This window comes from Jaculus jaculus, chromosome 13 (genome assembly GCF_020740685.1).
Source record: "Jaculus jaculus isolate mJacJac1 chromosome 13, mJacJac1.mat.Y.cur, whole genome shotgun sequence".
In the NCBI taxonomy this organism is placed as follows: Eukaryota; Metazoa; Chordata; class Mammalia; order Rodentia; family Dipodidae; genus Jaculus; species Jaculus jaculus.
The window spans coordinates 86,333,298-86,357,511 of record NC_059114.1 but is presented as its reverse complement, the minus strand read 5'-3'; the positions used below and the strand labels follow the sequence as shown (position 1 = coordinate 86,357,511).

Here is a 24,214-nt window from a genome sequence, read left to right as displayed (position 1 = left end):
CCCTCTCCCTCTCTCTCTCTCTCTCTCTCTCTCACACACACACACAACATAGCCATTAGCATGATATACTGAGTGTTAAAAAGCAGCTACAAAGTTAGGATAGATTATGATCCCAATACAAAGAAAGTGTATTGCCAGGTGTGGTGATGCGCGTTTATGACCTCAGCTACTTAGGAAACTGAGGCAGGACTGCAAATTCATTTAAGAGTGGCCTGTCTACCAAGGGAGTTTAAGGCAAACCTGGCCAACTCGGCAAGACCCTGCCCTTGGATATGAAATAAGGGGCTGGGGCGGCTCAGATGCTGAAGGGCTTGCTGCTCCACGAGGTTTGGACCCCAGGCCCCACGTCAGATCTGGAAGCTGTGGTGGGTTTCTGAATTCCCAGCACATCTAAGGCGGACAACAATCCAAGACCCTACCTCAGAAGAGGTGGAAGAGAAGGGCTGACTTCGCGTGTGTATGTGTACACACACACACCGAATGAATGAATGAACTTTCAGAAACTTGAGAAGTGCCTGGCGCATGGCCCAGAAGTAAGGCACTTGTTTCCAAAGCCCTGTGGCTCGGGCTCAATTCCCCAGAACCCACATAAGGCCCCAAGCGCAGTGATGCCAGCATGTGAAGTCTGCAGTGGGAAGAGACCTTGGCAGACCTTTCATCCCAGGACTAGGGAAGCAGAGGTAGGAGGATCACTTTGAGTTTGAGGCCAGCCTGGGACTACAGAGTGAGTTCAAGGTAAGGGTGGGCTAGAGTGAGACCCTACCTCAAAAAAACCCTGTGCATGTGTGTTCAACATGTGGACGGATGAAAAGGGATTATATATACACCAAAATGTACATTGGACTGGTATTCAGTGGTGAAAACTGTGGATAATTATAATTTAAAAATATTTTGCTGGGTTGAAGAGATGGCTTAGCAGTTAAGACATATGCCTATGAAACCTAAGGACCAAGTTTCGAGCCTCCAGGTTCCATGCAAGCCAGATACATATGGTGGCACGCGTGTCTGGAGTTCCTTTGCAGTGGCTCATTCTCTCTCTCTCTCTCCCTCTGTCCCTCTCTGTCTCTAATAAGTAAGTAAATAAGAATAAATCTTAAAAAAATGTTTTTGCTTATCTCTTCCAAATACTGCCTTCATTGTGGGGATGGGTAGAAGCAAACGGAAGCATTAATCCTGCAGGCGTCTTGACTACGAACAGGGAAACTCTGCTCCCTGCGTGGAAGGAGAGCCCAGCAGAGCAGAACCTTAGGGTGCAGGGAGGGAGGAGGGGCACAGAGGTTGGCTCTTCAGCAGGCAGGGAAAACCCGCGCCCAGCCGCCCCGGCCCGGCTCTCCCCTCTAGCTCCAGACTAAGATGGGGTATCAGAGAGGTGGCTTTGGGAGTCAGTCCTTTGTATGGCTGAAAGGTGAGCGGTGGGTTCCAGACAGAAGTCACATGCAGATGCTAATGCAGCCTTCTTAGACTAAGAGACAACAGAAACCCCCAACTGACCGTGAGGCCTCGGAGCTGGGGCTCCAAGGTGAGAGGGGTCTCCCATTCTGACTGGACAATACTCAGGAAGAGAGCCCTGGCTGCCCCGGATGTGAAAGGAGGCACATGGACCCCAACTTAGCAGTGGTCACTTTCCCAGTGGGAAATACTCAGGACAGACTGGGGTAATGTCTCCAATCACACCATCTCCCGGGCAAATATGCATCGGCTTCAATCTCGAGTGAGTGAGGGTGAAACCAGGGAAGTGGCCCTGGCCCACGGGTGGCCTGCCACGTCACGTTTGGTAATGAAGGTAGAGAGTTTATGTCAGGTTAGTGACTGTCCCAGGCTCCCATTTGGCTTTTGTTTTTATTTTATATTTACTTATTTATTTGTTTCTTGATGCTTATTTCAACAAAGGTGGCAAGCAGACCCATTATGATTCATTACTTGTAAAGGCTGCTGCATTGACTATGAAAGACTACCTTCACTCAGAAAACATTTAGTCCCTCAAAGAAGCCACTTAGCACCTGAATGGACACCCCAGGAGCATCATCCCAGTGTGTGAGTGCAGCGAAGATTAGCATTTCAGGCACTCCCAACTGAGTTCTTTCTGGGGGACCTTTGGTCTCTCCAAGCTGGGCGCAAAATGTGTGCATGTGTGTGCGTGTGCGTGTGTGTGTGTGTGTGTGTGTGTGTGTGTGTGTGTGTATGGACACGTGTGCATGCTTGCTTGTATGTATGTGTGAACAAAACACATAAAATCCCAACAGATGTCTACATTCTGCTCCTGTAACTTCTAACATGCTACATTTAGGGTTGAGTGGAAAACAGTTTACAATGCAATTTAAGAAGAGCTGATTCCTGTGCAGGCATCTTTAAAAGGTCTCTGTAAGGCACAAGGCAAATAAAAGCTTTAAGACTGTACTGTCGAGGCTTTCAGGGAGAATTCAAACAAAAGAAACTACCACTAATTTCCCCCTTCAATTTATTCAAGGTTTTTTTTTATATATAAAAGCTTTCTCCACATTAAAGATATATCCCATAACCAATGCCTCTGCTTGTAAGTGGATTCATTTTAACAAAGGATTGGCCATTCAAGCTCAGATGAACAATCAAAACCAGCATTTACCCATTTACTTGGAGACTACACAGTTCTGGCCCTCAGAAATCCAGCAAAATCCACCCTGCGCCTATTTAATCTTGGCACAATTTTACACCATCGTAACTACTACAAAGTTCAAGAAACTTTTAAGCAGAAGGAAAGAGTCCCTACCTTGAGGTTTCCTTTTCTCTCTTCAGTTTGGGCCCCCAGCAAACGGCTGCATTGGAGCGCACACACAAAGGCCGGCTATCTGCGGCTCGCTGGGTCCCCTGCCTTTTATGTGGTGTCCGCCCGGATTCTGCTCAAAGCGGCCAGCCCAGCTCTGCGGCTAGCGTGAGGGGAATTGCTGGAGGTGGTCTGCACTACAGGAGCCAATAAACCATCTTATGCATGTCAAAAGATGCGCAAATGCACAGAAGGACCCAGGGGAGAGATTCTGGACTTTAAAAGATGATGTATATATTTTTGACAGGTACCACAGGACAAAATCAAGCAATCCACTCTGAGAACAACACTCTTCACTTGAGCTGAGCTTCATCAATAGCCATTTAGCCCAGTCTTTACAGAAGGCCACTGAATAGTTGCCATGACAACTTGGTAAACAGGACTGAAGGAACCAATGAGAGGTTTTCTGGGACGGTTTGGTTTGTTTGCGGTAAGATTAGTAGCTTTAACGCTCCCCTTACTAAAAGTTCCTCAAAAGCTAAGGCTGCTTTTTCACGGATCTTTTGTATAAGACACTCCCAAAAGTCAAGCGACAACGACTCTAAGAAATGGGTGCTCCCGGTGCAGAAAATGGTTAATGCCAACAAGGAACATTCCAGGCCATGGGAAAAATGAGAATCACTAAAGCTTCTTCAACGCCGGCAGGCACTGTCCATAGGGAAGTTCTCAAAAGACCTTAAGAGTGACACTTCTATTCCCCTACTCCCCCTGTATTGTTGGCACGAAACAACGGGCCCAAAGCAGCTGGCAGAGGAAAGGGTTTCCTGAGCAGAAGCTGCAGCATGGCAGGAAAGGGTGGCAGAGTGGAAGCTGGGCAGTAGGTCTTGCCACAGCAGGTGGAAGACAGCAGCAAGAGTGAACTGAGCCTCTACTGGCAAGGAGACCTGGGCTATAAGACCCCCAAAGCCCACTCCCAGCAACACACCTCCTCCAGGAAGGCCCTGTCTCTCAAATGCCACCAGCTGGGAGGACATCTCATTCAAGCCAACACACCCACCATCAGAGGAACAAAGCCCTAGAAAAGCTGAAGAAACCTGCGCCCCCTAGTGGATGCCTCTGTCCTCCTCATGTTTCATGTGGTCTATTTTATAAAAAGAAGCTCATATATTTTGTGTATGAAAGAACAGATCTCTTTGGCCAGGCCATGACAAGCTACTCTGTTCTTAAGAAGTTATTACTTGAGGGCTGGGAAGATGGCTTAGAGGTTAAAGGCGCTTGCTTGCAAAGCCTGACAGTCTAGGTTTGATTCCACAGTACCCATGTAAAGCCAGATGCGTAAAAGGGTGCATGTATGCAGTTTGTTTGCAGTGGCAAGAGGCCTTGGTATACCCATACCTTTCTTTTCTCTCTCTCTAATAAATAAATACATACATAAATAACAAATATTAAGAAAATAAAGTATTACTTGAAACAATGTTCATTATATCACAAGCGTTTTGACACACCATGAACATATGGCACTGTCAAAGTTCAAGAGACTTGGGCTGGAGAGATGGCTCAGCCATTAAAAGCACGTGCTTGCAAAGTCTGAAGGCTTGGGTTCGATTCCCCAGTACCCGGGTAAGCCAGATGAACAAGGCAGTGCATGGGTCTGAAATTTGTTTGCACAAGGCCCTGGTGCATCCATTCTCATTCTCTATCTCTGTGTTTGCAAATAAATAAATAAATAAAATAATTGAAAAAATGAAAAAAAAAAATTCAAAGGACTAGAAAAACATACAGTGGAACCCTAGGCTTTGTGTAACTTCTGGCCTTTGCTAATAATGTAGCAATACTGGTTTGTTAACTACAATAATTACTACCAGTTAGTAAAAAGATACTGGGCATGACAGGGTAAATGTCTATATTACATGCTCATGCTTCTAAACATTAAAGTTTATTAGTGTTTTAAAACTGAAATAAAAATGTCCATTCCATAACAATGTCAAAGTCTGTATGTATGCACATTTTCTAAAAATATGCAGTAGGGTCGGGGAAATGGCTCATGACCCGAGTTCAATCTTCTCCAGTGCCCACATGAAGCAAGACGCAAAGTGGTGCCCATGTCTGTCACCCTTACATACTGGTGGCAATGGAGTTGGGAGCCAGGAGAATCTTGAAGTTGACCAGTAACAGTGACAAGAGACCCTGCGTCAAAGAAGCTGCAAGGAGAGAGAAATACTGCCAGATGGCCGCCACATCCGTGCCATGGCACACACGTGCACACATACACACGCTATGCACATACTAACAGAAATAATAAAAAATAGAAAAAAGTTAGCCGGGCGTGGTGGCACACGCCTTTAATCCCAGCACTGGGGAGGCAGAGGTAGGAGGATCGTCGTGAGTTCGAGGCCACCCTGAGACTCCATACTGAATTCCAGGTCATCCTGGACTAGAGCGAGACACTACCCCAAGAACCAAAAAAAAAAAAGTTATAAACAAACAATAAAAGGGAACTTACGGCCACCTGACATGGTACATGATTCAAAACAACATTCAGAAGAGTAAGTCTGGCAGTCTTAGGTTGCCCTATAATTCAGCCTAAATTTGAAGTTAAAGTTGTTGGGGTAACGAAGCTCCCAGAATGGAGGTGTGTTCTTCCCTGTCAGAGTGGCAGTGCCTGAGTTTCCCAGACAGCAGCGTCTCCCTCCCATGTCGCTGTCAGGTGGGCAGGCAAGCGTGTCCAGGCCGCACTGGCCGGGCCAGGAGGCTGAGGGCCCGGGAGGGGCCGGTTTCCTCCCACCGCTTCTCTCCGCACCTCCCTGGGGCCCAGGAGCTACCCGAGAAGTCGCTACTACAGGAAAGCCCGAGGGAGGGCCAGTGCCTGTGGGACGGGGCAAGGGACGCACAGGAAGAACCAGGACATGTGACCACAACAGGGAACAGCCGGGAAAGCCAGCCAAGCCCTGTGAGATCCAGTCTCTCCTCCGAGAGCCAGAGCCAAGGCTGTCCAGCCGCCCGGGGAGTCCGCGTCCTGGCTGGGACCCTCCGCTGGGCGCATCGCATCCCGGGATCAAGCACCAGACAGTGGTCCGCAGGTAGGGGACCTGGGAGGCGTCGGGGGCTGGAAATCGGTAAGCTGAAGTGCCATGGTCACCTGACCCGGCGGCCAAGGACCTGTGGGGAGGCAGGAAAATGGTGCAGAGAGGGCACAGGGTGGGCGCAGGTGAGCTGGGAAAGAGGGGCCAAATTCTAACCCACCTGTGGGCGGGCAGAGCCAGGCCATGAAAATGGAGACATGCGGCCTCACTGTCCACAATCCAGACCTTCCCCATAACTGATGGTGGAGGGAGGGAGGGGAGGGGAGGGGAGGGGAAGGAGATGAGGGAAAGAAGCACACAGGCTACATTTAGACTCAGAAAAGTTCTCTGTTTCTGAGAACTATTTAAGAACAGAGAAGATGATATTTTTATTTATGAGAGAGGAAAGAAAGAAAGAAAGAAAGAAAGAAAGAAAGAAAGGAAGGAAGGAAGGAAGGAAGGAAGGAAGGAAGGAAGGAAGGAAGGAAGGGCACGCCGGGGTCTCCAGCCACTGCAAACGAGATGCATGTGCCACCTTGTGTATCTGGTTTAAGCACACAGGGGAATCGAATCTGGGTCCTTAGGCTTCCCAGGCAAGCACCTTACCCTGTAAAACATCTCTAGACCAGAAAAGATATCTTTGTGTGACATCTAAAAGAGATAAGTAAAACTGTGGACATGAGTGAATAAGTGACTGAAAACACAGCTAGATTATATGTCATTATTTAACGCAAATATAATGTGGGCTTGTCTTCAGGGTGGCTGTCCTGCAAGTCCAAACATCTGCTGTGACACTTTACAGACACAGGTGACTGAATTGCATAGCAGCCTTTTTCTCCTCATTATCCCAATTCCTTCTGTCCTTTCGGTGTGGCTGAGGGCAGAGCTTGGTAGCAGAGCACTTGCCTAGCATGCCTGAGGCCCTAGGTTCAATCCCCAGCCTAGTAAAAAGCAAAACAAGCATCTCTACAGATCAGCTAGGAAACGAAGCGGCCAGGCAGGTGTGGGTCTGTGGTGGGGGAATGGTCTCCGTTTCATTCTCTGTGAGCAGCAAGAAAGAGCAGGTGGGAAGACAGCATCCAGTCCTGCGAGAAGAGCGGGCCCTGCTGCTGCTGTCTATTCCACCTGCAGCGACAGACAGACACTGGCGCATTTTATACTCCTGACATCTGAGAGTCAATGGGACACCAGATAATGGACACCAGATCATGTTTGGAAACCGAAGATGATCACAGGGGAAAAATGGCAAAATAAAATTCTGAATGTAAACAGAACCTGTGGTAGGGGGGATTAAGGGTGGCACGTGGGTCTTTAGCTTTGGTGACACCACGTCCTCCTATATCACGTACCTCAAAGCACCCCTCCCCACACACACCTTAAACTATACGGCAGGACCCCAAGGACAAGGCAGGCTGCAGAGACGGTACCTGGGAAACTCCTCCAGAAGAACAGGATTCTTTACTCAAATGGCAGCATCAGGGCTGAGACCACAGCCTAAAAATGTACGTGAAGCATCGCCAGAAAAGAGCGACTGATGAGAGTAAGACCCGCAAGGAGGCAGAAAGAGACGCAGGAAGTTGAAAACAGGGCTAAAGATCAGGAGCGCAAATGACCACGTTATCATAAGAGCGTTTAAAAGAAGTAAAAAAATCAAAAAATATCCAGACTGGACTGGAGAGATGGCTTAGCGACTAAGGCACTTGCTAGCAAAGCCTAAGGACCCAGGGTTGATTCCCCAGGACCCACGTAAGCCAGATGTGTAAGGTGGTACATATGTCGTGTAAAGGTCATTTGTAGTGGCTAGAGGCCCTGGTGTGCCCATTCTCTCTCAATCCAATTCTTCCTCTCTTTCCTAAGTAAATAAATAAACAAAATATTTTAAAAATACTTAGATTCATACGGGGCTTTTAATCCCAGCACTTGGGAGGCAAAGGTAGGAGGGTTGCCATGAGTTTGAGGCCACCCTGAGAATTCAGAGTGAATTCCAGGCCAGCCTAGACAGAGTGAAACCCTACCCCCCCCAAAAAAAAAACCTAACAAAACTGAGATTCACTCAAACATAACCAAAACAAAACAACTAAATACAAGTACAGGTAACACCTGGGTTATACAAATAAAAAAATCTCCACGGTTAAGTGTGCTACATTCATGAAATTCATCCATCATGTTATCATGTTCCTGGAAACAAAAAGCTCAGGTTTTCCTAACATTTGCACAGCGTTCTAGCCCTGTGTGTAGCCTTATGGGCCATACAGGACACTGTCAAAATGAGGACGCAGGGTCATATAAAAGAGGTAGTGGCCAGGCGTGGTGGCACGTGCCTTTAATCCCAGCATTTAGAAGGCCAAGGTAGGAGGATCGCTGTGAGTTCAAGGCCACCGGAGACTACAGAGTGAATTCCAGGTCAGCCTGGGCTAGCCAAAGACCCTACCTTGAAAAGCCAAAAACAAGGAAGGACAGACGGAAGGAAGGAAGGAAGGAAAGAGGGGAGGGAGGGAAGGCGGGAAGGAGGCAGGACAGGGTGCGGTGGCGCACACCTTTAGTTCCAGCACTCGGGAGGCAGAGGTAGAGGGATCGCTGTGAGTTCGAGGCCAGCCTGAGACTGCACAGTGAATTCCAGGTCAGCTTGGGCTAGAGCGAGACCCTTCCTTGGGGCGGGGAAGTCGTAGCATCATGAGGAGATCCAGGTCGTGAGCACTGACTGAAGCGGGAAGCACTGGCACTTTGCCAAGCCCTTCAAAGCAGTCATGAGTGACTCCGCAAAGCTGCTCCGCGCACGCGTTCTCCCACCTTGACCCCACAAAGCCCACCCGAGTGTGGCCGACTCTCCGTCCGCTAGCCTTGTGCTAGGGCCTGCCTGACATGCCTTGCGCTCTCTCCTCTGCAGCCTCCTCACTTGGCGGGCTGACATCTCTTCCTTTCTCTGCCCCACTGTGCTGGGGCCTAGATCCCTGCTGTTTGAGGGGAGGAGATGACAGAATCTTTGAGGGTATTGTACCAAGTTAAAACTTACAGAGAGGAGACCCTGGAATCCACGGTTCCCTCCTCAAACCTGACTTCCTGTCACACCAAACTGCTGACAGACCCCTGAGGAGCAGAGAGCTGGCATGGTGCAGGACACAGCCTTCAGTCTCCACAGAGACCCCAGGAAGCGGGCATGGGGAGGCTTGCCTGATCCTTGTCCTTTTGTCTCCTTCTTTAATTTCATCCCAGATCTCCTCAGAGGTTTCTGGGGAGTGTTAATCAGAGACTTTTCTGATGGGATTTCATGGCCGGAATACCAGACAGGGAGAGCTCACGGGCCAAGGATGCCCTTGGTGAGAGAGTCCAAAGAGGCCAAACAGGTTTGCTCTGACCTGGAAGTCTCTTGTGGTCATAGGGACACTTTTGACAAGCTATGACTTAGTGTCTTCGCCAATGCCAACAGAATGGCCACATCCCCAACTAACTGTCAGAGCGCCTCCTCGGCAGTTAGCCAAAGCCCAGTGCAGGCTGCAGACTTCCTCACGTGCCAGGACCAACTTGGTGCCAGGAGGATTCTTCAACAAGGTAAGACACAAGCTTTAGATACTGATATGATTCTCAAAGATTGGTGAAGAGCTGTTTATAAAAAAAACACAAGGCCAGGGTTGGAGAGATGGCTCAACAGTTAAAGGTGTTTGCCTACAAACTAACCACCTGAGTTCGAGTCCCCAGTACTTATGCAAGGCACAGGGTGGCACATGCGTCTGGAGGCCCTGGTGCACCCATTCTCATTCATTCTCTCTCTCTGCCAGGGCTGGTGGTGCACACGTTTAATCCCAGTACTCAGGAGGCAGAGGTAGAAGGATCACTGTGAGTTCAAGGACAGCCTGAGACTACATAGTGAATTCCAGATCAGCCTGGGCCAGAGTGAGACCCTATGTTAAAAAGAAAGAGAGAAAGAAAGACAGGTGTTATTATAGCTGAATCAGTGTTTGTTAGTCTTTCTCTTTCCATCAGCTTTTCAAAGTAAAGTACAGACAAAATCCCACCCTACACCACCACCATATAAAAGAGGACCACAGAGGACTCAGACTCTGCACCCGTCCCGGGGCTCAGACGCTCGGGGCGCCTCCGCGGTCCCACGCCTCGCGCTGTGAGCGGGTTGTGGACGTGCTGCTTACGCGTAAAAGCAGAGGGCCTCCTTTCTCCTGCCACGCCATCGACTTCACAGCTGCTGCTCTTATCGTTTTTGGCCACACAGTGTGTAACAAAACGGACTCTAGGACCTGTCAGAACCACCCAGTACCCTCACCCTGAATGACACACTGACCACATTCACACATATCTGAAAACAAGGTCCAAGCTCCCACAATGAATCCACTGGAGAAGACAGCGTCCAACCCACCTCCATGCATAGACAGGCAAGATTTTCTCTGTGAAAATTTCTAGAATTTCTCTTTGAACTAAACAAGGAATTTCAAGGGAGGGTTGTTGATACACACTTCATAGAACATAATGGGGCAATATCCGTGGGATATTTTTAATGGAAGGAAATGACTGCTAATTGTGTCATTACTAATTAGTATATTCACACTTAGAAATCACACCTCCGTTTTAGGTCACAGGCAAGTCAGCTCTTGTGTCAGGGCCTTCATATTCTGTGTGCTTTTAAAATGGCACTAAGACTTTTTTACAGCCCTTTGCTGGGCATGTCACTAACCAGTGTCTGCAGTAAGTCAGGAGGTGTCGGGGCAGTGAGCCAATGCAAGAGGAAACACCGCGTTGGCTGGCTGTCTTTTTCAAGAACAGAAACCAAAGCAACTGGGGACAATCAAATCTCAGCAGGGAGAACCAAGCATCAAAAAGAAGTCATTTCTTTAATTCTGGTTGCTGACATGTTTCAAGCAGGCCTGATTTCAAAAGCTTTTATAGTCAAGAAAAAGCAAAAAGCAAAAAACCAAACGAAAACAACAACAACAGAAATCCCAAAACCTCAACTATCCAAGAACAACAACAACAAAAAGCCCACCAAGGGCTGCAACGTGAGCTACAGTCTCTGTCTCTATGCGTGTCTCCACAAAAGGGAACATGCCCGTCACAGGACCAGTGACCAGAGCCCAAGGCCCAGAGCTCCGCGCTGAGGGGCCATTTCACGGTGTGAGGAAGGGGGGCTGCAGGTTAAGTGTGCCTCCCTAGAAATGCTACTCTGCATCCAGCACCCAAAGCTTCAAACGGAAACAAAACTGCAAGCTCCCATGATGAGACACCACATGTTTGCCCTACTGTGAAAAATGGAAAAAACAGAGATTAAGCTACTCCTGTGAGAATGTGCTAGAAATACAAAGCATATCCACACTCTTGTAATCACTGCTCACCAGGGTTTATAAAGCACAGCATCTGAAATATGAGCCACTTTACATAACATGTCGTTGTACAGAGTTGGGTACTCTATTAATTTCCTACATTGGCAGGGCCCTTACTTAGTATGCATGAGGTTCAATTCCCAGTGAACACCAAAAACGAAGGAGAGAAGGAAGGGAAAGGAAGAGGGGTGAAGCAAAGCAGGGAAGAGGGGAGAAGGGAGGGAGGGAAGGGAGGGAAGGGACGGAAGGGGGACAGAGGGAAGAAGGGTAGGCAAGTATCAAAAAATTCTTTCCTACATTGTGATCAAACAAAAATCCTAAATATACATGTATACCCTATATATTTGTGGGGAAAGCTTTGCTCATCTGCTTAAGAAAATATCTGTAGCCGGGCGTGGTGGCGCACTCCTTTAATCCCAGCACTCGGGAGGCAGAGGTGGGAGGATCACTGTGAGTTCGAGGCCACATAGTGAATTCCAGGTCGGCCTGGGCTAGAGTGAGACCCTACCTTGAAAAACCAAAAAAGAAAGAAAAATTTGTGTGTGTGTGTGTGTGCACACGTGCATGAGCATCTCTTGTCACCGTACTTAGAACAAAACATCAGGCACTTGTGCCACTTCCTGGGTCTGGCTTTCACATGGGTGTCTGGAGAACTGAACCTGGGCCACATGCAAATAAGTGCCTTGACCTGCTGAGCCATCTCCCAAGCTGCCTTTCCTTGCTTCTTTAGACAGGGTCTCATGTAGTCCAGGTAGATCTTGAACTCACTATTTATCTAAGGATAACCTTGAACTTTTGATCCTCCTACTTCTAGCTCTCCCGTGGAGCGCGAGGATTACAAGCATGCCCCGCCACACTGGCTTCGTGTGGAGCAAGGGCTGAACCGACAGCTTTAGGGATGCTAGACAAGTACTCTGTCAACTGAGCTGTATTTGAAACCCCTTGTTGTTTCATTTGTTTCTTTAAAATTTACTTTTATTTATGTGTGTGTGAGAGGAAGAACGGGTGTGCCAGGGCCTCTAGCCACTGCAAATGAATTCCAGAAGCATGTGCCACCTTGTGTATCTGGCTTACATGGGTCCTGGGGAATCGAACCGGAGTTCTTTGAGTTTGCATGTACCTGCCTTAACCGATAAGCTATCTCTCCAGCCTCTGAGACAAGATCTCATTAGACAGACTAGGCTGGGCAGCTCAGGTTGGTCTCAAACTGGAAATGGACCCCTGTTTCTGCCTCCCAAGTGCTAGGATTACAGGGGTGTCTGACCGACCCGGCTAACAGGCATACAGGAAGTAATTACAGATTTCCGTATCAGACCAATCTTTATGCCATACTGATGCCAAGTTCTTGCCGTGGCAGCTCAGTTACGACTGAGAAGGTTTACGAGAGACGTCCAAATGAGTTTCTAAGACGCCAGCGATGTGGCTCTTACTAGGACACCGCTGAGACCATAAATGAAAAATGTGAAGCCAAAGTCACGGTCAAGTGATACGAAATGCACGCGGTAGCACTTTCATAACAAAGAGCTCTTGAAAATATTATCTTATGAGGGATCTCTTTCTTTCTTTTTTTTTTTTTAAAAAGATGTATTTATTTCAGAAAGAGAGAGAGGAAGAATGAGTGCACCGGGCCTCCGCCCACTGCAAATGAACTCCAGGCGCAGGTCCCACCTGTGATGTGTGGGTACTGGGAACTGAACCCAGATCCTTAGGCTTTGTAGGCAAGCTCCTTAACTGCTGGGCTATCGCCATCTCTCCAGCCCAAGGGGTCTCTTTCTTAAAAGAAGGGTTCCTAGGGCCGGGCAGATGGCTCAGCAGTTAAGGCCCTGTCCTAATTGCCCAGCATCCACATCAAGGCAACTGCACACAGTGGGGCGTGGAGTTCATCTGCAGTGACACACCCCCGTACACACACTCACACTCACTCACTCACTCTTAAATAAACATGCAAATAAATAAATATGTGGTTTTTACAGGAAGGATTCCTAAGTGGAGTCCTTTGGTTAGACTTATCTGATGAAGAAATAAACGATTCATTAACTGTTTATTAAGACAAGATACTCGAGTTTAGCAGCTGCGCATATCTAATGCTCCGTTTCCTTGTGTGAGCAGGCTCTCCTTAAACTCAGGCCATTTCTGAGTTATATTAAAGTACTTGTAATGCGTCATCTTTACCTGGATTACAACCCCGTGTTTAACAAGGAAAAGAAGAAAACTTAAAAAACAATCAGCTACCACAAGAAACATGCCAGATTTTTTTTTCTTAAGAGATATATTGCATTTTGGAACTGAATCCAAGAATTTCAAGCCAAAGGCTGAAGAAAATGTGAAGGCTTCATAGTGTTTCCTTTGAAAGCAGATCTCCCTGAAGCCTAATGGCGTCACTCAAAGGCAGACTAACAGGCTCGGAGGACAAAGGGGAGTTTTCCATCTAATGTCAGGTTGTAATAACGTCATGTCCATTTCCAAGCACACATAATGAAAGGGCTGCGGAGAAACCAGAGCTGCAAGCCGCCACCCAGGAGGCCGTGTCCTCGAGGACGCTGGCTGCCCTTACCTTCTGCATGTTTGGCTTGATGCAGCGAACAAAGAAAGGGTTTGAGGAGCTCAGCATTGCCATTAAGGAATGCAGGGAATCCTGTCAAAAAGGAAGGAGAGTATGTTGACTTAGTCCCCTAGTGTGTCATTCTTGAAATTGCTCAAAACCCTAAGCACTGATCACAAACGAAGGTAAAAACGAACAGACAGAATATCAAAATGTCAGTGCCAGTCCTCCCTCGTCTGTGAGCCACCATCTCTGACGTGTGCTTTCTGATCAGTAAGTCTAAAGACTTATGCCAACTGATGTCCCAAAGACTATCATATACTTACATACATACAAACGTGCATGTGTGTATACATACCTATACATATGATCATAGCAATCAAGGGTTCTCTTATTTGTCTCACTTATGGTTTTGGAGACAAGGTTGCATGTAGCCCAGGCTGGCCTCAAACTCACAATGTAGCTGAGGCTGGTCTGGAATTCCTGATCCTCCTGCCTTGGCCTCTCAAGTATTGGGGGTACAGGCACATACCAGCACTCCTGCACACATTGTTTCATGATGGAGAATTTCTTACATTTGCCAAAGCAAGCAGAAGTACATTGTGAGTCCTTAGGTTCATCTCACTGATAATTTCTTATCAGCTTGATCCTGTCAGCATTCCTAATAGAAAAGGAAATCCCAGACTGACACCCATTTATTTCAGCCATCGATATTTCAATATGGACTATCAAAGGCTAACCCCATTGAGATATTACAGAACCCCTGCATCAATGCACTTGTAATGTTTTTAATATATATATATATATTTGTTTATTTGACAGAAAGAAAGAGGGGGAGGAGAGGGAAGACAGAGAAAGACTATGGGAATCCCAGGGCCTCCAGCCACTGCAGATGAACTCCAGATGCATGCCCCACCTTATGCATCTGGCTAATGTGGGTCCTGGGGAATTGAACCTGGGTTCTTTGGCTTTGCAGGCAAATACCTTAACAGCTAAGCCATCCCTCCAGTTCTGAACTTACAATTTTTTTTCCAGGTAGGGTCTCACTCTAGCTCAGGCTGACCTGGAATTCACTATGTGACCTCAAACTGGCAATTCTCCTACCTCTGTCTCCCAAGTATTGGGATTAAAGGTGTGTGCCACCACTCCTGGCTCAAAAATTTAATGGTGGACTGGAGAGATGGCTCAGTGGTTAAGGTGCTGGCCTGCAGCTGTTACAAACAACTCCAAATTCACGAACCACTTTGTGCCTCTGGCTTTACATTGGTACTGGGGAATCAAAGCCAGGTTGTTAGCCTGTGCAGGCAAGTGCCTTAACCACTGAGCCATCTCTCCAGCCCACAAATGTCATAATTCTTGAATGGTTTGCTCTTTTACACCAGAAGGAAGTGGTTCATATATTATATCTGGTGGACTGATATCTTTTTAACATTTTGGTTTTCACTGAAACTCTTGTCTTTTTATTTTCTTATAATTTTTCTGCTGAATAAATAGAATACTATACTGATTCTTTACTTTTCTGCTTACAAAAGCTTTAGGTCTCACAGGCTTGTTCAACCTGAGGTCTTGTGGGCAATATGCAAATGCACAAGGTGAAGGACTGCTTTGCAAGTGGCCTGATACAAAACTGAGTTTAGTTAAGACCTGTGAGATCTGATTTGATTTGATGTTTTGTTTCTTTCCACGAAGGGTCTCACTCTCACTCAGGCTGTCCTGGAACAAGCTCTGCAGCCCCACACTGGCCTTGACATCACAGCGATCCTTCTACCTCTGCCTTCCTGGTGCTGGGAAAAGCAGATTCCACAACAGCAGGCTTTTATTTTATTTTTTTATAATTGGATTGCGCTGTTTTCCAGTATCAACTTTGTAGAGGATAACATCTTCCTCAGTGTCAAAAGGCTGCATATGAGCTGGGCATGGTGATGCAGGGCCTTAATCCCAGCACTCTCCCCCCTTTCTTCTGTCAATTAAATAAATAAAAGTACAATATTTTAAAAACATTGTAAGTGCATTGATGCAGAGGTTCTGTAATATTTCAGGTTTAGCCACTGATAGTCCATACTGAAATATTGATGGCTGAAATAAATGGGTGTCAGTCTGGGATTTCCTTTTCTCTTAGGAGTGCTGACAGGATTCAGCTGATAAGAAATTATCAGTGAGATGAAACTAAGGACTCATAATGCACTTCTCTTTGCTTTGGCAAATGTAAAAAATTCTCCATCACGAAACAGTGTGTGCATGACCGCTGGTATGTGCCTGTAATCCCAATACTTGAGGGGCTGAGGCAGGAGGATCACTGTGAGTTTGAGACCAGCCTGAGACTACATAGTGAAGTCCAGGCCAGCCTAGGCTAGAGCAAGAAAGATCACCTGATTCCTTCATCCCTCACACAAGTGAAGTTCTAATGCATGTACACCTTCCAAGCTAACCCGGGCAAAACTGGCTTCCTTGGAAGAAACAAAACATGTGCACTTGAAGACCGAGAGCCTGGTGCCTGGCACACCTAGGTTCAGCTCAAATCCTGCTTCAGTCCAGCGTGGGGCTGAGGAGTCACCTCTACTTCCCCCCTGACCTTAGTGTCCCCTCGTCAATTAGCACGGAGACAATGGCATGCTCCCAAGAGGGACTGTGAGGAAGAGTGAGAATGGCAGTCATGCAGGAGACGGGAATGTGACAAGAACTGAGCGCGTGGCCGGCACGCTGCCCTATCTGCTCTGGCCACCCCGTCCACTACTATGAGCCATTCTGCCGAGCACTAAGCTCAACTCCTGGCCCTGTGTGAGCAGCCTCAGAGGCTGGCTGACGTCATGCCATCGTCCCTTCAAGTCAGGACTGTCACTGGAGGGCAAAACAGACAGCTGAAGGCAGTGGTCACTGTAGCTCTGCCTAACTCTGAAAGACTGAAGATGTTCATGTAGTTCAAATGTCAATGTTCTCTATTTTTCTTGAATTCTGGATATCTGGATAAGGTAACTGTCGTCAAAGTTATTTAAATGTAAAAACTGGCTCTCATTTCTGGTTATAATACTGTAAACATATCTAGGAAAATCTCCAAATATCCAGATATGGGAAGAACTATACTCTTTTCACATGAGATTTTAAACATAAATGAGAGTAATTTAAGATGGCAAAATAGACCTTTTTAGAAGATCTGCTATTTCAAAAGCTCAGAAATAGGGCTGGAGAGATGGCTTAGTGGTTATGGCACTTGCCTGCAAAGCCTAAGGACCCAGGATCCATTCCCTAGTACCCACATGAGCCAGATGCACAAGGTGCCACAAGCATCTACAGTTCGTTTACAGTGGCTAGAGGCCCTGGCATATCCATTCTTTATTTGCCTCTCTCGCTCTCTCTCTCAAATAAATAAATAAAATATTTTTAAAAGCTCAGAATTAAACAGCTATCCTTTAATTTAAAAAATCCACATATTTATGCATTTATCTATGGGTGAATGTATACATATATCTATGGGTGTGCTGAAGACTGACCTGAGGTCCTCAAACGTGACAGGATCAGTATACCTTTAACCCCCAAAATGTGTATTTATAAAGCACTTTTTAAGAAAAGCACGACAGCAAAGAAAGCAAAATTAAATCTTCTTATACATTCATATCTCAGTCCCTAAAATCCCAGCATGATGGACTCCTGGCCCAGCACTGCAGACTAACCTTGAACTGGGAGCTGACCGTGGGCCGCCGGTGCTTGCTTCCACATTTCAAGGTGTCCTGGTTGTTGCGGCTTGAGACGTGCTCAAAGAGGTCGTAGATGAAGTCACGTCTGGAGAGAGAGAGGGCCGTGAGGCGCGCGCATCTGACCGCTAGCTGGGGCCCTGCAAATTCAAATCCCCCCCCAGCAACTGGAAGCCTTACGCTGGGGCCTAAAACAGTCACGACAGCTTCCAAAGAGGTCAAGCCAACCACTGCTTGGCAGCGAGGGGCACTGAAGAAAGGTGACCATCTTCAGAGTACCAGGCTCGGCACAGACGTGAAGTGGACAGACAGAACCAAGGGCAGCACATGGCGTCTGGAGACCCATCGGGCCCCGTGGCCTCAGCTTCCCTGTCTGCAGAAGTGGCTCCGGGCACCCCTGCCTGTGCAGGGGACTGGCTCCACGACTCCCCATAAATATGCAAGTGCAAAAGGCGCCGCAAGTGCCTTACAGAGAACAGCACAGCGTCCGCGCACGGGTCACCCAAGCCGCCCTAACAACGCGCACGTCGGTGCTACTTACAGCGCCAAAACAAGGCGCGTGCTGCGTAGTTTTTACACCTCTTTGTTTAGGAAATAATGACAAGGAAAAAGCCTGCACATGTTTGCTACAGCTAGCTTATTTTCCCAAGTATTTTCTTTTTTTACCTAATTTTTTTGGGCATGTATATGTGTGTGGTATGCATGCAGCCATGCACATGTGTGTAGAGGTCGACATGCAGACTATTCTTCGATTGCTGTTCAGTGTCATTCTTTTTTATTTGTTTATTAGAGACAGAGAGTGAGAGAGAATGAGGCGGATAGAGAGAGAATGGGTATGCCAGGGCCTCTAGCCACTGCAAATAAATTCCTGATGCATGCATACACCACTTTGTGCATCTGGCTTACAATGCGGAGTCCAACCTGGGTCCTCTGGCTTTGTAGGAAAGAATCTTAACCACCAAGCCATCTCTCCGGCCTGTGGCATTCTTGATTACAGGGTTTCTTGCTGACCTCTGAGCTCACTGCTTTAGCTAGACTAGACCAACTGGCCAGGGAGCCCCGGGCACTCCTTGCCTCTGCCTTCCCAGCACTAGAGTTTACGTGGGATCTGGGGAGCCAAACTCAAGTCCTCAGGCTTGTGAGCACAAATACTTGACCCACTATTCTCCCCAATACTGTTTCTGTGGATGTGGCCCAGCAGACACAGAGACACCTTAGCGTGCCCTGCCCTCCTCACAGCTGAGTGAAGGTAAGTGCTGGGGAGTCTGGATGAGGCTGACTGAGGTTAAATCCCACCTCCTTTGCTAGCTAAGAGACACATGCAACCTTCTCTCTCTCTCTCTCTCTCTCTCTCCAGACTCTGGTTTTCTCATCTGAAAAAATGCAGATAATTTTAGGATATGTCTTCTATTGCTGAGGCAAGAATGAAATGAGCAAATGTGTGCAAATGACTGGAAATACGGTGCTGAGTGTGTGATGCTAATGGCAGCCCTTACTGTGACTAAGTTTGAAAACCCAACACCAGTACTAATAAGGTCAAAGTTTTCCCCGTTATATCTTTCCTCCTTGCGCAGAGGGCATGACTATAAAGCTAGGAGAGGGTGGCTTCAACGTGACCGGGAAGGCAAGGAGGTAATCTGAGTGTCTGTCTGTAGCCCCCAGGAGCCAAACACAGCAGTCCCTGGTCACTATTCACTACGCCCAGAACATCTCGCTTTAGTTTCGGGGTGCTCAGCAGAACACACTCTCAGAAGTTCCCTAACTGTGCTCTGAGCTGTTGGAAAAAGCGTGGGTTCCACCAAAGGGTCAAAGATGTCAAAGATGAAGGAGGACGGTGGGGGTGGGGGACAGGAGACAGACAGGCTGAGCCTTCCAACTGCAAAGGGACATCTGGGGGGGGGGGGGCGCAGCCAGATTAGCATACCCATCCCAGCACCCTTAACAGTAGAACACAAACAGGTGGGTGTCCTATCCTGAAGGTCCCCCAACAAACTGCTTCTGTTCTGAACCAACACAACTTTTATTTAAGCGCATCACTTCAAATCTACCAGCTTAAAATGGTTTTTGCAGATAATACGCTACAGTCTTTTTCTGCACTTTTTCTGCAGGTCTGAAAATCTCTTCTACAAACTGAAGTAATAGTCTAAGCAGTGACCCTATCCATGGGATAGTTAGCGAGGCTTACAGCCCAGCTGGCTCTCAGCCTGGTCCCAGTACCCCAATTCACAGCTAGCTAAGCCACAGGATGACCGCCTGGCTGAGAAACAGGTCAGGTGTTTAACAATCATGCTACTTCCTTCCTGAGACACTGAAAGTTCAGTTCTTTTTATAGATTACTTTGGGTTCATGCTGGGTACCCCAGCTTTGGAAAGCCTCTAGGAGAGGGCTTTGTCTCAAAACTCTCCTCTTCCACAAAGTCTTCTAACAATAGGAGGCTTCCAGGCTTACTGTACACATGTGGCTAAACCAATCATTGCATTTTTACCATACTATCCTGAATTATTGATTCAAAGGTGTGAATTTACAGTCTAAGAATGAATAATGAATGTGTAATTCTGGCTGTATTAACACTTGCTTGATTTTCTTGACATCTTAAACTAATGAGAAACAGAACTCTATAAAACAGAGGCTGAAATTAACACCCACTGAGGAAAGCAGGTTGGTCAGGTTAATCTCCAAACAGACTTGATCAAAGGAGTATTTTACAGCACCGTGGTTAACATTCAGGAGGCCTCAGCAAAGTCACTTACCCACTCCAAGCCTCAGTTTCCTTGTCCGCAGAAAAGACAGAGTAGATTACCTGACTCATGGATTTGCTGCCATTTCTGCCTCATTAAATGACAGTCATTGCTATTACGTTCTTGTTTTCATCAACGCTTGCATGAAGAAGCAAGTTTTTTTGTTTTGTTTTGTTTTGTTTTTATTGTTTTTTGAGGTAGGGTCTCACTCTAGCCCAGGCTGACCTGGAATTCACTATGGAGTCTCAGGCTGGCCTCGAACTCAAGGCGATCCTCCTACCTACACGCCCGGCCCAAGAAGCAAGTTTTAGAGCAGTGTTTCCATGAGGCGCCCTGCTCTGCGTTCATCAAGTAAATTATAATCTGCTTGCTGATGACATCATGGAAGACAGCCCGCATACCTGCTTTCTCTCAGCAGGTTGAGAAGGTCGTCTCTAAAGGTGTCTCTGTTCTTCTCCAAGATACCTCGCACATCATACTGCACCTAGTTTTGACACACAGTGAGAAGGACATCCCGACAACACACCGGTGTTCAGGTCATGAACCAACAATTCCTTGTTGTATTAAAAAAAAAAAAAGTTCCCCCTCCTTTGTCTTCCTCCCCTTCTACTTTCCCTGAACCCTTTCTTCTTTCCAAGTAGTCCCGCTTCTATTTTGATCTCTTTTTACTATTTACTGTTTTTACTTGTTTATTCATTTGAGAGAGGAGAGAGGGACGGAATGCCATATGGGCACACCAGGACCTCTTGGTGCTGCAGATGAATTCCAGACACAGGTACCAGTCTGTGCATGTGACTTTACAAGGGACTGGAGAACTGAACCCAAGTGGCAGGCTTTGCAAGCAAGTGTTTATCACGGTGCCATCTCCCTGGTACTGCTCCTTCTTCCTAAATATTTGTATTTACTTATTTATTTGATAGGGAGAAGCAGGTTGGGCACAAACAAGCTCCAGACACATGCAACACTTTGAGCATCAGACCCCGAGTGGATACTGGGGAATTGAACCCAGGCCAGCACCGTCTGCAAGCAAGCCCGTCTAACCACTCCTCACCCAGCTGTGTCCTTTCCTTTTTAGACAAGGGCTCAGTATGTAGGCCAGGCTGGCCTCAAACTCAATCTTCCTGAATGCTGGGATCACAGGTGTGTGTCACCACATTCAGTGACTTTTTTTTTTCTTTCTTTCTTTTTCAGTGACTTCTTTAGAAGGTAGATTCAGAGCATGGGGTGTGCACCCATGTAACCTCAGCACTCAGGAAGCAGAGGTAGAAAAAAAGCTGGGGTTCAAGGCCAGCTTGAGCTACATGAGACCCTGTCTAAAAAAATAGGAAGAAAGTAAGAGAGAGAGAGAGAGAGAGAGAGAAGAGAGAGATTTATGAAAGGCAGTTGGTTTCTGAACTAAACACTGGACACGCAGTGGAAAAAGATAATAAAGATCTTAACAAGAAACTACCTCTCCAGCGTAGTGTTTCACTCCAAAATTGTTGACTGCAACTCTGGGCTTCACATAAAAGTGGTTATTCTAGTTAAAAAAGAAATACAGACACCTTCCTTTACTCACGGATTAAGTTCTACAGAAAACAACAGTGACAACTGCAAATCTAGGTAGAGACATCAGTTTTGGGACGGAGCATAGGATACGCCTGAGGCACTAATTCTCAAGTGTCATGGCAACGAGCTAAAGCATTTCAGTCCTCTACTCATAAAATAAATGGGCATATTATGCTCATTAGGTCCAATAAGTCTAATAAGGACAGAAGAGATTGCATTGAGGAGGGGGGAAAAAACAATGAAATCAGAGGCACAGTGAGGCCAACACAACAGCTCTGGAGATATATATATATATATATATATATATATATATATATATATACACACACATACACACAGACACACACACACACCTACATACATATATACGCCGGTGTGTGTATATATATATAATCTTATATACAATATAATACGATCTTTGTGCTTAGAGCTACTGTTCATGCTGAGACATACTGCATGTTGACTGTGCAACTTCTCCAACAAGGTGCTGTCGGTGGCCTGAGGGAAATGGCTTTCTTCATTGATCAAGGCGAGGAGGCCAAGTTTCTGCAGGGAAGAAAAAGTAACAAGTGCGGAATGTCTATCTTTCAAACCACTTATAGCCCCACTGCCCTGTCTTCTAGTAACTTAGAGAATAAACAGGAAAAACATACATAAAAAGATGTGCCATGCATATAAAACCAGTTAAGTGCTCTATAGATGTTCTAAACCATGAAACCCACTGCAATTTTGTGGGTAAAAGTTTTACCACTGGTAGCTGGGTATAGTGGCCCGTGGCCTTTAAAACCCCGGCCCTCAGGAGGCAGAAGGACTCAAACAAATTCAAGCCCAGCCTAATCTATGTCGCCAGTTCTAGGCCAGCCAAGGATACACAATAAGACCCTGTCTCAAAAAAAAAAGAACAAACACCTTTTTTTTACAAGTGGCAAATCTACTACTAAGTCTTCACTCCTGGCTTCAAGAATAAGCGGAGCCAAGTCCTACACCGTCGATTCTAAAACCCTGGCTTCAAGGAAACAATAAGCTGGAAGCAGCCAAGTGTCTGAATTCAACCTTGCACATTTACATTCAGGTTTCCAAATGGCCCATTGTGTCCTAAACATTCTCATCTTTGATGTGCGTGTCTGCACAAGCTCTGGCGTTCCCATCAACGTGACTCGGGCCAGCTGCACACCCCGGGGGCTGTCTCATTCTTCGGCGGTCGGTACCTTCTCAATCAGGTCCAGGCATTCTCCATTGTCGATCCAGTCGATGTCTTCCCACACCAAGCCTTCTCTGGGAAGACGGAAAGGGCCGAGTGAGTTTAAAGCATACCTTTACACTAATTTAGATCTTAAAGAGAAGCCTGGGCATGCTTACCTGCTATATTCTAGCTGTTCTAAAGAAAAGATATGCTTGTTGAAGTATTCCTGAAGCTTCTCGTTCGCATAGTTGATATTGAACTGCTCAAAGTGGTTAACCTAAGGGGAAGAGACGCTGGTGAGGGCTCCGTGCCCGCGCCAGTGCACAGAGAGGTGGTAGTGGGCGAATGAAAACTAAGCTGTGGAGAGAAAAGCTCAGTGTCTGCGGGACGAAATGCTGTCACAGCGCCTACGGAACAGAAGGGAAGCCCCGTGGCCGGCTCTCGGGAGGCCTACCTCAAAGTTTTCAAATCCGAAGATGTCAAGGATGCCGATGGACTTGAAGTCGTCCCGGCCCTTGATCCTGCTGTTGATCTTCTTGATCACCCACTCGAAGCAGCGCGCATAAAGTGCCATGGCCAAGGAGTCGCGGCTGTCCACCGCCTGGGGGACAGGAGACAGTGGCCGTGGTGTGCCAGGACACCAGGGCTGAGTGAGTCAAGGTCATCTAAGAAGACAGACCACTAAGGATGGGAAGGATTTGACAGCAAGAGTCACAAGAATCCCTGTAAGCTTCTGCTTTCTGAACCTGACTCTGCACGTATGGTTACACAGAAGACTCCAAATCTATACACGTGGGTACAAACCTTCTCCGGTTTAATAACACTAAGACCCCGTCTGCAGGGGCTGGAGGGATGGCTCAGCAGTTAAGGCCCTTACCTGTGAAGCCTAAGGACCCAGGTTCAATATCCCAGGACCCACGTAAGCCAGATGCACATGGTGGTGCAGGATTCTGGAGTTTGTCTGCAGTGGCTAGAGGCCCTGGGGCACCCATTCAATCTCTGTTTGCCTCTCTTTCAAATGAATAATATTAAATTATTAAAATTAAATATTTTAAAAATTAAAAAATCCAGTTTTCAAATGATCATCTTTCATATTCTACTTGTACCCACAAAAGTTTTCTTCATAAGAAGTCAGCATTTTTATTTCTCCGATTAGGAAAAGATAGAGGGGCTGGCACACGTAAATTGGTTCCAGGTGGTGGCAGAGGCAAAAATAAATAAAATGCTACTGCTCTGTCTTTTTGTAAAACAAAACAATATAATGGCTAATGTTTACTTATTGTTAATTCTGTGCCATACTTTGCATGTTATTTATTTGTACCTTTGCAGGAGTCCTATGAATTTGGTGTAACTATGCTTAACTTACAGAAAAGGAAACGGAGGCA

The 24,214-nt window shown here is 46.8% G+C and overlaps 1 protein-coding gene across 2 annotated transcripts in view; it reads right to left on the bottom strand.

The window, feature by feature from the left end:
- Positions 1-24,214, bottom strand: part of Myo10 (myosin X) — a 230,524-nt gene that overhangs the window by 68,577 nt on the left and 137,733 nt on the right. For both annotated transcript variants that reach the window (XM_045133108.1, XM_045133107.1), the window contains exons 12-19: positions 23,284-23,430; positions 23,006-23,106; positions 22,855-22,921; positions 22,100-22,192; positions 21,549-21,617; positions 20,500-20,582; positions 17,340-17,448; positions 13,684-13,764 (exon numbers count right to left, since the gene is read on the bottom strand). In XM_045133108.1, coding sequence (XP_044989043.1) covers positions 13,684-13,764; positions 17,340-17,448; positions 20,500-20,582; positions 21,549-21,617; positions 22,100-22,192; positions 22,855-22,921; positions 23,006-23,106; positions 23,284-23,430 — 750 coding nt within the window. The remainder of the gene's footprint in view (positions 1-13,683; positions 13,765-17,339; positions 17,449-20,499; positions 20,583-21,548; positions 21,618-22,099; positions 22,193-22,854; positions 22,922-23,005; positions 23,107-23,283; positions 23,431-24,214) is intronic.